This window comes from Tachyglossus aculeatus, chromosome 7 (assembly GCF_015852505.1).
Source record: "Tachyglossus aculeatus isolate mTacAcu1 chromosome 7, mTacAcu1.pri, whole genome shotgun sequence".
Taxonomy (NCBI): Eukaryota; Metazoa; Chordata; class Mammalia; order Monotremata; family Tachyglossidae; genus Tachyglossus; species Tachyglossus aculeatus.
The window spans coordinates 25,730,285-25,745,273 of NC_052072.1; the positions used below are offsets into that span (position 1 = coordinate 25,730,285).

Below are 14,989 nucleotides of genomic sequence, written 5' to 3' on the forward strand. Positions count from 1 at the left end.
TGTGTCTGATATGCTCATATTGGTCCTTGCCAGTGCTTAGTACAGTGCGTGGCCCACAGCAAGCGCTCAGAGCAGCATGGCTCAGTGGAAAGAGCCCGGGCTGGGGAGCCAGGGGTCGTGGGTTCTGATCCCGGCTCTGCCACTTGTCAGCTCACTTCTCTGGGCCTCAGTTCCCTCATCTGTAAAATGGGGATGAAGACTGTGAGCCCCACGTGGGATAATCTGATTACCTTGTATCTACCCCAGTGCTTAGAACAGTGCTTGGCACATGGTAAGCGTTTAACAAATACCAACATTATTATTATTATTATTATTAACTCTGAGTGACAGACCACACCCGCCCCCCACACCCCGACTGGCCCTCTGTTGTTAAGGGAAGAAAATCAGGACTTCCATTCACTAATCCCCAACAAATGAGCATTACTCCAGCATTATCGATTGTTATAATTTTGATTTATCCAGTCCCTTTCTGAGCTGCGGGTGTTTCCCCTATATTATCTCATTCATCCTCCTTGCCATCCCAGGGAGGGCATTATTCACTCTCTATTTCACTGGAGGAGGGAGGACAGGAAGACCAAGAGAGGGACAGAGAATCATCCAGCATCGCACAGCATTTCAGTGGACCATGAGAGAATCAAAACCCACAACCTATATGATTCTGCGTTGCCATTCAGTCCCCTGAGCTTCGCTGGCTCAATCCCCACTTTTCCCAAGAGTTTAGAAGGGTTTATGTGGTGCTCAGGTGTGTGAGAGGAAATTACAACTCTTCTCCTCCTCCCCACTTAACTTCTTTTGCTATGCTCCCTCCAGCTATTAGAAGGCCCCAGCAGCAGGGGGACAGTATGGAAGGGAAATGAGGCCTTCAATCGAGGCCTCATTTATTTATTTATTGAGCATTTACTGTGTGCAGGGCACTGTACTAAGTGCTTGGAAGAGTATGATACAAGAGAGTCAGTAGATGCATCCCCTGCCCTCAAGGGGCTTACAGTCTCATGGGAGCCGGTTGTTGGGTAGGGACCGTCTCTATACGTTGCCAACTTGTACTTCCCAAGTGCTTAGTACAGTGCTCTGCACACAGTAAGCGCTCAATACATACGATTAAATGAATGGATATTCAAATAAATTAATGATAGGGAAAGTAGTGGAGCAGAAGGATATGCATAAGGGAGGGAGAAGAGGGAGGCAGGAAGTTGGAGGCAGAGAAAGGGAGGGAGAAGGAGGAAGGGAAGGGGGGAGGGAAGGAAAAGGGAAGAAGAGGAGAGAAGGATGAGAGCAGGGAGAGGAGGGGACATAGTGATCCTCATTGGCCCAGGAGTGGTACAGAGACCACCCCTGAATTCTCTAGCTCTTTCCCAAATCATCCGGCACTGCGGTGCAGACGAGACTTCTGCGACTTCTCCACATCAAGCCGCTAAGGTCGCCTGAGAATTTCTTCTGCTGGCAGCCTGAGCCCCCTCGGCACCATCTCCATCCCGCGAGGGGCCCGGTGCCCTCCTCCCAGCAGAGCTCAAGGCTGACTGGTGGCCAACCGGTGGCTGGCCAGTGGCCACCTGGCTCCCGTGAGCAGGCGGGAAGCTGGCAGCCGTGGCATGAGGTAACGCAACAGCCGAGCTAGGCCAGCTCCGGCCACAAAGCCAGCTGGGGAGGTTAGAACAATGGAGAAGAGGGTGGGGGGCAGGGGAAGCTTATGAATTAAAAATAGATGTTAGTAATAGATGGAGATTGAAGACAGCATGTGCTGCTCTATTTACAAGCAAGAAGAATACCTTCTATTCATGCCCAAGGACCAGAGGGCTTAACCAGCTGCCCATGCGCTCGTATTAACCAAGCATCCTCCGGGGCTGAACAGAAACCAGCTGCTGTCCTGGCCAGGGCCTCCTTGTCAGGTGAATAATCAGACCCATTACCCCCTCTAGGTATCGGAAGGCCGAGAGTATTGGGCTGAATCAAACAATGGTGTTCACTGAGCGCTTACTGTGTGCTGACCACCAAACTAAACATTTGGGAAAGTACAGTACGACAGAGTTGGTAATAATAATAATAATGATGGCATTTGTTAAGCGCTTACTATGTGCAAAGCACTGTTCGAAGCACTGGGGGGGATACAAGGTGATCAGGTCATCCCATGTGGGGCTCACAGTCTTAATCCCCATTTTACAAATGAGGTCACTGAGGCTCAGAGAAGTTAAGTGACTTGCCAAAGGTCACACAGCAGACATGTGGCGGAGCCGGGATTAGAACCCATGAGCTCTGACTCTCAAGCCCGGGCTCTTTCTACTCAGCCACGCTGCTTCCCACGTAGAAGCATGGTAGACATGATTCTACCATGACATGATTCCTGCCCACAAGGAGCTTTTGGTCTGCCGAGGGTCCAAAATGCTCAAAACGCTCTGACTTTGAGCAACTCATTTACCTTCTTTCCGGATCAATTTTACCCTTTGTAAAATGGGTAGAAGCCTCCTGTCCCAGCCAGCCCTTCTAGGGATAACACGGGGCAGTATCTGGAAGAAAACTTCCCAGTTCACCCTTGCTGTCGAGAGTCCCCAAATCACTCCAATTTTCACAAGTCCATCAATATTTCCAGCAGTTAGTACCATCGGTGACATCTGTCAACATCACTGCTCACTCCACGCCTTCTCCAACTTTTCTGATCTCCTTTGGCAGCTAAGAACGTTCCTCTACAATCAATAGAAGGTGACGCCAAATGGTCTCTTCCTTCGTGGAGGCCGAGATCCTCGTCTGCTGCTCTTTGATCCTGGGCATTTTACTGTGCTCCAGGTAAGTGCCTTACCACCTGGTTATACTATGAAATAATGAGTAGCTAAGAAAGATCCACAGCTCAAGGTGGAAGGAACTCACTAAAATCCCTGATCCTGTGCTTCTAATATTAATTGTGGTATTTGTTCAGCACTTACTACATGCCAACTATGACACTAAGCACTGGGGAAGAAACAAGATGTTAAAGTCCCACGTGGGGCTCAAAGTCTAAGTAGGCGGGAGAACTGGTATTGAATCCCCATTTTGTAGATGATGGAACTGAGGCCCAGTGAAATTAAGTAACTTGCCCAAGGTCATAAAACAGGTAAGTGGCGAGGCCGGGATTAGAATCCAAGTCCTCTGACTCTCAGGCTGGGCTCCCTCCACTAAGCCACACTGCTGCTGCCCCTCCATTCCCTTCATCTGAAATGCCATCCCCCAAACTCAACAGTGTCTTTTCCCCTCCTTCAAAGCTTTATGAAAAGTGTCTCTGTTGCAACGAACCATCACACCAATCGTTCCAGGGCCACACACACACCCACGCTCTCCTCTCTCTCTCGTTTGCTCTTTCCATCTGTGTGTCATTTAGTTCTCTGATGTAGTAGCAAATCGGTCTAGCTTCACGCGAGTGTATCTGTCAGTCCCATCTCCCTCACTAGACTGCCTGCTCATTGAGGGCAGGAACCGTGTCTCTCCTCCTTCCCCCGTCCCTCTCTCCAGGTCCCGGGTTCATTCACTCAGTCGTATGTACTGAACCCTTACTGTGTGCGGAACACTGTACTGAGTGCTTAGGAGAATTTCCATTCATTCACTTGTATGTAGTCGTATGTATGAGAAGAAGCGTGGCTCAGCAGCAAGAGCCCGGGCTTGGGAGTCAGAGGTCATGGGTTCAAATCCCGGCTCCGCCACATGTTTGCTGTGTGACCTCGGGCAAGTCACTTAACTTCTCTGAACCTCAGTTCCCTCATCTGCAAAATGGGGATGAAGACTGTGAGCCCCACGTGGGACACCTTCAAGGCCCTACTGAGAGCTCACCTACTCCAGGAGGCCTTCCCAGACTGAGCCCCTTCCTTCCTCTCCCCCTCATCCCCCTCTCCATCCCCCCATCTTACCTCCTTCCCTTCCCCACTGCACCTGTATATATGTATATGTTTGCACACATTTGTTACTCTATTTATTTATTTATTTTACTTGTACATATCTATTCTATTTATTTTATTTTGTTAGTATTTTTGGTTTTGTTCTCTGTCTCCGCCTTTTAGACTGTGAGCCCACTGTTGAGTAGGGACTGTCTCTATATGTTCTCAACTTGTACTTCCCAAGCGCTTAGTGCAGTGCTCTGCACACAGTAAGCGCTCAATAAATGCGATTGATGATGATGACGATGACACCTGATCCCCTTGTATTCTCCCCCAGCGCTTAGAACAGTGTAAGCGCTTAACACAATGCCATCATCATCATCACTGAGCCCTTCCTGTGGGCAAGGGCCCCAAGCGGATGCTCTCCATCGATGCTGACCCCCCACCCTCCGGCCCGGGCCTTACCTTGTCCAGGAGCCCCTCCGTCTCCTCGGCGAGGAAGTAGACGCTGCCGCCCTCGGCCAGGAGCAGGGCGGTGTCGGTGGTGGAGGAGGAGCGGGGCCGGCCCTGGTGCTGGTGTAGGATGGCGGTTAGGCTGCTGTCCTGCGGGGCCTTGCGGAGCAGGTGGGGGCTGCCCCTCTGGGGCTCCAGGGAGCTGCTTTTGGGGCGGCGGCCCCCGCCCCCGCCCCCGCCGCCGTGCAGGCTGGCACCCCGCTTGATGGAGGGGCGGGAGCGGATCTGCTGCAGCACCCGGTTGAAGGCGGTGGGCCGGGCGGGCAGGTCATGCAGGGACACGGCGTAGGAGACGCGGTGCATCTCCGGCGAGCGCTCCTTCTCGTCGGGAGAGTCGTGGTCCGACGCGCCGGGGTGCTGCTGCGGGAGCTGACAGTCCTGGCTCGTCTGGTGCTCCCGCTCCCGGGACCGCCGGCGGCTGTGGAACAGGTGCTTCAGGCCGTGGCCGAACATGGAGCCCTCGGAGAGCTGCTGGATTTTCTAGGAGGGAGGAAGACGAAATGAGTGGGTGGGAGCAGGACACAGAATCGACCGTAAGCTCATTGTGGGCAGGGAATGTGTCTGTTTATTTTTGCATTGTATTCTCCCAAGCGCTTGGTACAGTGTTCTGCGCACAGTAAGGGCTTAATACATACGACTGAATGAATGGAAATTCTCCCAAGCGCTTAGTATAGTGTGCTGCACATAGTAAGGGCTCTATACATGCGACTGAATGAATGGAAATTCTCCCAAGCACTTAGTATAGTGTTCTGCACATAGTAAGGGCTCAACAGCTACGACTGAGTGAATGGAAATTCTTCCAAGTACTTAGTACAGTGTTCTGCACATATTAAGGGAGAAGCAGCGTGGCTCTGTGGAAACAGCACGGGCTTTGGAGTCAGAGGTTGTGAGTTCAAAACCCAGCTCCGCCAATTGTCAGCTGTGTGACTTTGGGCAAGTCACTTAACTTCTCATTACCTCATCTGTAAAATGGGGATTAAGACTGTGAGCCCCCCGCGGGACAACCTGATCACTCTGTAACCTCCACAGCGCTTAGAACAGTGCTTTGCACATAGTAAGCGCTTAATAAATGCCATTATAGAAAAACAAGGGCTCAAAACATATGACTGAATGAATGGAAATTCTCCCAAGCACTCAGTACAGTGTTCTGTACACAGTAAGGGCTCAATACATACGACTGCATGAATGAACCCGGGAAAGAGCAAGGAGAGGAAACCAGAGCACTGAGCGGCTTTTCTCCCTGGACCTCAGAATGATAGTGGCATTTATGGTACTTGTTAAGCGCTTACTACGATGATGATGGTATTTGTTAAGCGCTTACTATGTATCAAGCACTGTCCTAAACGCTGGGGTACATACAAGTTAATCCAGTTGGACACAGTCCCTGTACCACATGGGGTTCACGGTCTTAATCCCCATTTCTTCAGATGAGGGAACTGAGGCATGGAGGAGTTAAGTGACTTGCCCAGGGACACACAATAGGCAAGTGGCAGAGCTAGGATGAAAACCCAGGTTGTCTGATCTCCATGCCCAAGCTTTTACCACTAGGCCACACTGCTTTCCAGCAGGATGGGTGGCGGGGGGGGGCACCATTCTCAGGGACCCCCAGTTTAACCCCGGGCCACCCCATCTGCGAAGTTGCCTCTCTCCCACCCGGCTGGAGACCGTCAACAAAGCAGCCCCACTTAGAAAAGGGTCATGGCCATTTGGAGTCACAACACTTGGACGAGATCACACAGGCCATTGTGTAGCAAGCTGCTGTAGGGAATTTATCTCAAAGATCATCGCGTTGTGCCTGCTGAGCCAGACTCTGCCCAGGCCTCGGTTGCTCCTGGACCGAAAGCGAGGCATCTGTAGAAGATGCAAGCAGCGTGGCGTAGTGGATAGATCATAAGCCTGGGAGTAAGAAGGTCATGGGTTCTAATTCCAGCTCCGCCACTCGTTTGCAATGTGGCCCTAGGCAAGTCACTTTACTTCTCTGTGCCTCAAGTTGTCTCATCTGTAAAATGGGGATTGAGACTGTGAGCCCCATTTGTGACAAGGGGCTATTTGACTGTATCCACCCCATTGTTCAGTATAGTGCCTAGCACGTAGTAAGTACGTAACAAATGCCATAAGAGGTCTTTCTGGCTATAACTGCTTCCTGGTACTAATGTACTAACTAGAATCCAGTAGTTGTGTCGGGTTGGCTTTCAAAGAGCCCTCCCCACACCAGAGAATAGCTGAGGCTCAAGAAGAATTTAGCTTTGCCACTTAGTTCACAGTTTGTGGGCAGATAAATGCTTTGGGTCCTATCCTCAGGATCTAGGGAAACAGTGGGGCCTACTAAAAAGACCACAGGCCTGGGATTCAGAGGACTTTTTAAAAAATGGAATCTGTTAAGCAATTACTATGGGCCAGGCATTATAGTCATTCATTCATTCATTCACTCACTCACTCGTATTTACTGAGCGCTAACTGTGTGCAAAGCACTATACTAAGAGCTTGGGAGAATACAATATAATAATGATGGTACTTGTTAAACACTTACTATGTGCCAGGCACTGTTCTAAGCACTGGAGTGGATACAAGCAAATCGGATTGGACAGTGTCCTTGTCCCCACGTGGGGCTCACAGTCTTAATCCCTATTTTACAGATGAGGTGACTGAGGCACAGAGAGTTGCCAAAGGTCATACAGCAGACAAGTGGCGAAGCCGGGATAAGAACCCATGCCCTTATGATTCCCAGATCCATGCTCTATCCACTAGGTAAATAGACACATTCCCTGCCCTCGACGAGTTTACAGTCTAGAGGGGGAGACAGACATTAATATAAATAAATGACTCCACTAAGTGCCCGGATATGTAAGTCCCTGCCCCACATGGAGCTCAATCAATCAATCGTATTTATTGGGTGCTTACTGTGTGCAGAGCACTGTACTAAGCGCTTGGGAAGTACAGGTTGGCAACATATAGAGACAGTCCCTACCCAACAGTGGGCTCACAGTCTCACAGTCTGAATCCCCATTTTACAGATGAGGAAACTGAGGCAAAGAGAACTGAAGTGTCTTTCCCAAGGTCACATGGCAGACCAGTGGCGGAACTGGGATTAGAACCCTGGCCCAACAGCAGCCCTTGCCTTCACCACGCTGAACCTATCGTATCACAGATTTGGCCCGTTGATGCGCCTCGAGCCTGGGAGCCTCCAGCTACTGCCCTGATCCCGAAAGGCCGAGGGGACCCGACAGAGCCAGGCAGCCGTAGCCCGCTGATGACGGGGACGTCGGCAAGGCTGCCGGCTGGTGTCTCAAAACTCCTCCGCCTGGCCCTCCGGACTGTGATGGGGCAACGGCGTGCTGCCAGTGCCGACCATACATCGAGACCCAGGCCGCGGTTCAGTGACAGACAAGGATAGAGTGAGGCTGGTGCCCTATCATTACAGGAACAGAGTGCTCACCGCCATTGCTGAATTTAATTCTTGGGAGAAGGGGGAAGGGAGAGGAAGAGAGGGGGAAAGAGGAACTCAACAGACCAAAGGAAGGAAAGGAGCAATCAGCAATGGAAGCCATGGCCCAGATCCCAGGATTCCTGAGTCTTTCTAACCTCAGCGTCTAAGCAGATGGGATGGACACCTCATCCTGCTCGGCTCTGGGCTCCGGAGAGGGCTGTTCCCACATATTCACCTTTTGATTCTTCCCTTCCACCCATCTGCAACTCATTCATTCACTCATTCAATCATATTTATTGAGCGATTAGTGTGCACAGCACTGTACTAACTGCTTGGGAAGTACAAGTCGGCAACATGTAGAGATGGTCCCTACCCAACAACGGGCTCAAAGGACCCAGGGCAATTATTCTGGGTCCATCTCAATTGCTAGATTGAAAGCTCCCTGAAGACAGTGTTCATGCTTTTAATTCCGCTATATTCTCCTAAGCACTTAGCACAGTGCTTGGCACCCAGATAGGGAAGGACTGACCCCGTAAGTGCTTTACATAGTGCTTTGCACACAGTAAGTGCTCAATAAATATGACTGACTGAATGAATATATTCACCTTTTGATTCTCTCTTTCCACCCAACTGGAATTACTCCGGGTCCACCTCCACTGGTAGACTGTAAACTCTCCCGCAGATGGAGGCCATGATTTAATATTAATAATAATAATAATAATGGCATGTGTTAAGTGCTTACTATGTTCAAAGCACTGGAGAGGATAGAAGGTGATCAGGTTGTCCCACGTGGGGTTCACAGTCTAAAGCCTCATTTTACAGATGAGGTAATTGAGGCACAGAGAAGTTAAGTATCTTGCTCAAAGTAACACAGCTGACAAGTGGCAGAGCCAGGATTTGAACACATGACCTCTGACTCCCAAGCCCGTGCTCTTTCCACTGAGCCACGCTGCTTCTCTTGAATTCCACTGTTTTCTTCCAAGCACTTAACACAAGCTCAGCACCCAGTCAGGGGCTTAATAAACACTACTGACTAATTAATAATAATAACAGTAATGATGGCATTTATTAAGTGCTTACTATGTGCAAAGCACTGTTCTAAGCACTAGGAAGGTTACAAGGTGATCAAGTTGTCCCACAGGGGGCTCACGGTCAATCCCCATTTTCCAGACGAAGTAACTGAGGCACAGAGAAGTGACTTGCCCGAAGTCACACAGCTGACAATTGGCGGAGCTGGGATTTGAACCCATGACGATTGACTCCAAAGCCCGGGCTCTTTCCACTGAGCCATGCTGCTCCACTGAGCCACGCTGCATTAGTGAACTTCAATAGAGAATTGTAGGCAACGAGGTTTGATGGAGAGAGTCCAGGCTGCTGAGACATGGGTTCCAGTTCAGTGATGTGATCCGGCCTTGGGCAAGAGGAATCTGGCCTTGGGCAAGATTCTTAACTCAGACTAAGGAAGGTTTCTCCCGGGAGAAACATCCCTGACCCAATCTTTTTCACAAGACGTTTTTGAGGATACATGAGATTCATTCATTCATTCATTCAATCGTATTTATTGAGTGCTTACTGTGTGCAGAGCACTGTACTGAGCGCTTGGGAAGTACAAGTTTGCAACATATAGGTATGGTCCCTACCCAAAAGCGGGCTCACAGTCTAGAAGGGGGAGACAGCCAACAAAACAAAACATATAAACCGAATAAACATGTACAAGTAAAATAGAGTAATACATATGTCAGAGCTAGGAAAGGGCTTTGGGAATAAAGGAACTAGAAAATGAAGGGATTATAATCGGAAACTAAAATGGGCGTTCAGTGATGTATGAGAGGCAAATGTAACAAGAAGCAGCATGGCGTAGTGGACTTAGCACAGGGCTGGGAGTCAGAATAATAATAATAAAAATGATGATGGCATTTATTAAGCGCTTACTATGTGCAAGGTGCTGGGGAGGTTACAAGGTGATCAGGTTGTCCCACGGAGGGCTCACAGTCTTAATCCTCATTTTACAGATGAGGTAACTGAGGCACAGAGAAGTGAAGTGACTTGCCCAAAAACACACAGCTGACAGTTGGCGGATCCGGGATTTGAACCCATGACCTCTGAGACTCCAAAGCCCGGGCTCTTTTCCACTGAGCCACGCTGCTTCTCAAGGTTGTAGATTCTAATCTGGTTCCCCCACTTGCCTGCTGTGTCACCTTGGAGGAGTCACTTCACTTCTCTGGGCCTCAGTTACCTCATCTGCAAAACGGGGATTAAGACTGTGAGCCCCATGAGGGACAAGGACTGTGTCCGACCTGATTTACTTGTATCCACCCCAACGCTTAGTACAGTGCCTGGCACATAGTAAGTGCTTAACATATATTATTATTATTAACAACAAATGGAGGACAACACAGGCTAGAATAAGAAGTGGCATGGCCTAGTGGAAAGATCACAGGCCTGGGATTCAGAAAACCTGAGTTCTAATCCACTTTTCTGCCGCATGACCATGGGTAAATCACTTCACTTCTCTGGTACTCAGTTACCTCATCTGTGAAATGGGGATTAAAACTGTGAGCCCTATGTGGGACAGGGACTGTGTCCAATAAGGTTACCTTGTGTCTATCCCACTGTTGAGTTTATTGGCTGGCATATAGTACGTTCTTAACAAATGCCATAAAAAAAAAGAATGCCGAAGCGAAACAGGATCCACAAAAAATCAGCTTTAGAGGATCAAAGAAAAAATACCAACCTCCAAACACCCAGCCCACAAGTTTTGCAAGTGTGAAAAACCATGGTGACTAGCTAGGTTGGGGGACTCTCAGCTGCTGATGCATCGAAAAGTACCACCTGCTCTGATGATTGAGCTCCAGAAATTAAATGTCACTCCTTCTTCCATGGTGTTGTTTCCCTTTCTTCCCCAAGACAGAGAAAACCTTTTAGGTGCCCAGATGAGCTACCTAGCCCCTGAGTAGTAGATCTATCCCCCTGCCTCCAAGCAGATGAGTATCAGAACTATTCGGGGCAAACTGGAGTCTAATCTCATTTTTTAAGGATCTTCGGGGGTGTAAACTCTACAACCTCCATTAATGGCCTTTTCTTGATTGTCAGAGTTCTTCTTTAGGGCTTCCTGAACTGCTCCTTGCTGCAATCTAATCCTCCCTATTTAATCTTCAGTATCCTACTCAGAAACACTAAAAATGAGAAGAAATGGGGAAGTGCAAGCTAAATCTTGTAAACAGCAAGTCCTGGGGTTAAAATTAGCCAGTTCTGGGCTACTAGGTACGCTCGGTGAGGTCAAACCGAATCAATCGCCTTCCAAAGGTATCAATGGTTCTGCTGTTTCCACGTGGAACATGAGCCTTAGACAATTGCAAACCCTCTCAGGGTGACTTAAAACTCCTTTCCTGTACTATCCCCACCAGAGACTGGATATTAGAAAACTGACTAGACTGACATTTCAGGGCCTCGTTCAGCCTGACCCAATCCACTTAGAAGCCAAGCAGAGACATGTATTGTTCTCTCCCAAGCGCTTAGTACAGTGCTCTGCACATAGTAAGCACTCAATAAATATTACTGATTGATTTATCTAGCCTGACTATCATTCTTATTAGGATCTCTCTGGACCATAAAGTCGTTTTGGGCAGGGAACGTGTCTGCTAATTCTGTTATATTGTACTCTCTTAAACGCCTATTACAGTGCTCTGTGCATAGTAGGTGCTCAATAAATACCATTTATTGACTGATCCAGTTCAGCTTGGGCCAACCCTGACTTCCACGATGGGGATGTGAGGGTGGGGGGAGGGGACCCAAAAGGGAGGTCATGATGAGGCAGCTGATGTTGGACACTTATGGGATTTCTAGTCAGTCAATCGTATTTGTTGGGCGCTTACTGTGTGCAGAGCACTGTACTAAGCACTTGGGAGAGTACAATATAACAACAGACAAATTCCTCGCCCACAACGAGCTTATTTGGGCAGTACTTTTATTCTTGCAGGAGCGTAGTAGTCCCCGGGTATGGAATATTCTATCTGTGCAAAGGTTTTCCAGCTGCCTCACTTGCCCGGGACCACGGTCCCTCCCTTTGTGCCCAAAGTTGTCCAACATGAGGCAAGAGCCTCATGGGCTGTCAGAACCTCGCCCCCTCCTACCTCACCTCCCTTCTCTCCTTCTACAGCCCAGCCCGCACACTCCGCTCCTCTGCAGCCGCTAACCTCCTCAATGTGCCACGTTCTCATCTGTCCCGCCGTCGACCCCCGGCCCACGTACTTCCTCTGGCCTGGAACGCCCGCCCTCCTCACATCTGCCAAGCTAGCTCTCTTCCTCCCTTCAAAGCCCTACTGAGAGCTCACCTCCTCCAGGAGGCCTTCCCAGACTAAGCCCCCACTTTTTCATCCCCTCCTCCTTCTCCCCTCCGCATTGCCCCCTCCACCTCTGCCCTACCCCCTTCCCCTCCCACAGCACTTGTATATATTTCTACATATTTAGTACTCTATTTTTTATTTGTACATATTTACTAAATTTATTTTATTAATTATGTGTACATAGCTATAATTCTATTTATTCTGATAGTATTGACACCTGTCTCCTTGTTTTGTTTTGTTGTCTGTCTCCCTCTTCTAGACTGTGAGCCCACTGTTGGGTAGAGACCGTCGCTGTTGCCCATTTGTACATTCCAAGCGCTTAGTACAGTGCTTTGCACACAGTAAGTGCTCAATATATGTGATTGAATGAATGAATGAATAATGCAGTATGTCCTTGAAGACAGCCTGTTCCGGCTCCATATTGATGCGCAGGGAATGTCACTCTTTGTTGCTGTACTGTGCTTTCCCAAGCGCTCAGTACAGTGCTCTGCAAACAGTAAGTACTGAATAAATACAACTGAATGAATGAGTGAATGACAGGAACTGTGTTGCGGGAAAGGGACTGTGTCTGACCTAATGACTGTATCCAGCATAAGCTGTTAGAATGACTTAGATTGACTTAAAATGACTTAGCATTAGAATGACTGCTAATTCTATTGTATTGTACTCTCCCAAGCACTTAGTAAAGTGCTCTGCACATAGTAAGTGCTCAATAAATACCACTGATTGATATTAAGCACTTAAATACAAAATTACAATAATAATACTGGACCAGGGGTTCCGAGGGTGGAGGGGTCATCCTGAGAAACCCAAAATCCAAGCTACTACACACAATATCTCTCCTGAGAGAAATCGTGACTAAAACTTTATCCTATTTATAGGGTCTCTATGGAAACTGGGCCAGCGTGAGATAGTTAAATGCCGTAAAAATCCACAGATTCCTCTCCTTACTATTCACAGTGGATTGGGAAAGTCTTTGTTTGCCTTTAACAAGCTTCCCAGGAGAGAAACATCAAGGAACCGGTATCCCTGGCTGGAAACAAACAGAGTCCCGGAACGGTGAGGACAGGATCGTCTACTTCAGGGGCTGGCACAGTTGAGGGCGGTCGCAGCCTATTAGATAGGCAGCTATAAAAGAATTTCAGAACCACAGGTGTATAATTTTTTCAGGATCAAAGTTGATATTTAAAATTATTTCAATGCCAACATAGCTGGGAGAATGATAGTGGGAGGGACCGAGTGAAGTCACCCCCCACCTATATTTTAAATTGCCCATCAGATGAGTCTTTCCTACTTTAAAGACCTTCCAAAGAAGAAGACTCCAGAACCTGCCTTGTTCCCAGGCCCCGGGATATCACGACCCTCTCAGGAAATTATCCCTTCGCTCTCGCCTAAAATCCCTCCCACTTCTCTTCTTCTTATTTTGTCCAGGACGGAGACAGAAACTGTAAAGTAATCCTTTGGAAACGTGGGCAGATTAGGCTGACCTGGAAGGAGAGGTACAAAACCGAAAACTTTTTTTTAATGTTTTTACCAAAGGTTTGGGAGAGAGCGATAGGACAGGGGCCTCAAATCTGACTCTGCTTCCCGGAGTGGTTAGAAGGGACGGTCCATGCTAAACATTCAGTCTCTTTGGATCGGCCAAACAAACTTGCCAAAGAAATCTTTGATCCAACCGAGGTATGACTATTTTAAGAAATGCTCAATTTTGCTTCAGAGCTCCCTAAAGACTGAAAGTGTCATGCCAAATGGACTTCTACAGACTGGACGAGAAAATCGAGCCCTGGAGACCCAGGTTTCTGTTCCCAAAAGCCATTCTGCTCAACTGGATTTCATCATCGTCATCTTCATGAATGGTATTTATTGAGCTCCTTCTGTGTGCAGAGCACTGCACTAAGTGTTTGGGAGAGAACAATACAACAGAATGGGTAGACAAGTTCCCTGCCACAATGAGCTTACAGTCTAGAGGGAGCTTACAGTCTTATAAAAAGGTTTGCCATTCTTGGAAAAGAAGAAATTAGAGAAGTGACTTTATGAGATCATAGAGAAGCAGACTTTTTGAGGGTGGGGTGAAACTGCTGGTTCATTTTCATACTGAGAAAATGTTTCCCATCAGGAGGACAGATGATTACAATGCAATTAAGCATGAAGAAAGATATGGTAATTCTGTAAATACCAGGCTCACAGGCAGGTACTATTCTGTAAAAATAACAACTGCTGCTAATTAATTCAGAATAATGTGCATCATTAACACAGCTTTTCATTAATATTCATCTTAATTCCTTTTATGCTGCCTTTGCTCTGACATCTTTCCGGGTAACGGAGCTGGGCTCTTCAAAGACTTTCTATTAGTGTGTTTATAACCCCTCAGTCTCTTTCCCACATCACCTCCCTTTCCTCTTTCAAGTCTCAGCACTATACTAAGCGGGGGGAATAGCTACAAGACAATCAGGTCGGAGGAAACAGTCCCTGACCCAGATGGGACTCAGAGTCTACACAGGAGGAGACTGAATCTTCATTTTCCTAATGAAGAAGCTGAAGCACAGAGAAGCTAAATGATTCGCCCAAGGTTTCCTCCAGGGGCCTGGCATTCATTCAATCGTGAATTGAACTGAGTCCTTACTGTGTGCAGAAGACTGTACTAAGCGCTTGGACAGTACACCTCTAATGGTCCTGGGCTAAACCCATTCCTTTGCTATTCTCCATTTGGAGTCACTCTCCTACAGAACCCATGAAAGTCCATCCCGTACCATACTGTTAAACAAAACTGGCCTTACCGCTCGGTGTTTCTTTACAGAAGCAGCATGACCTAGTGGACAGAACACTGGCCTGGGGGGGAAAAGGACCTGGGTTCGAATCCCCACTCT

The 14,989-nt window shown here is 48.2% G+C and overlaps 1 protein-coding gene across 1 annotated transcript in view; it reads right to left on the bottom strand.

The window, feature by feature from the left end:
* The window catches only part of TMCC2 (transmembrane and coiled-coil domain family 2), a 59,831-nt gene that overhangs the window by 31,451 nt on the left and 13,391 nt on the right, over positions 1–14,989 (bottom strand). Inside the window, exon 2 of the mRNA XM_038749794.1 lies at positions 4,302–4,829. Within this exon, the coding sequence (XP_038605722.1) occupies positions 4,302–4,829 (528 nt within the window). The remainder of the gene's footprint in view (positions 1–4,301; positions 4,830–14,989) is intronic.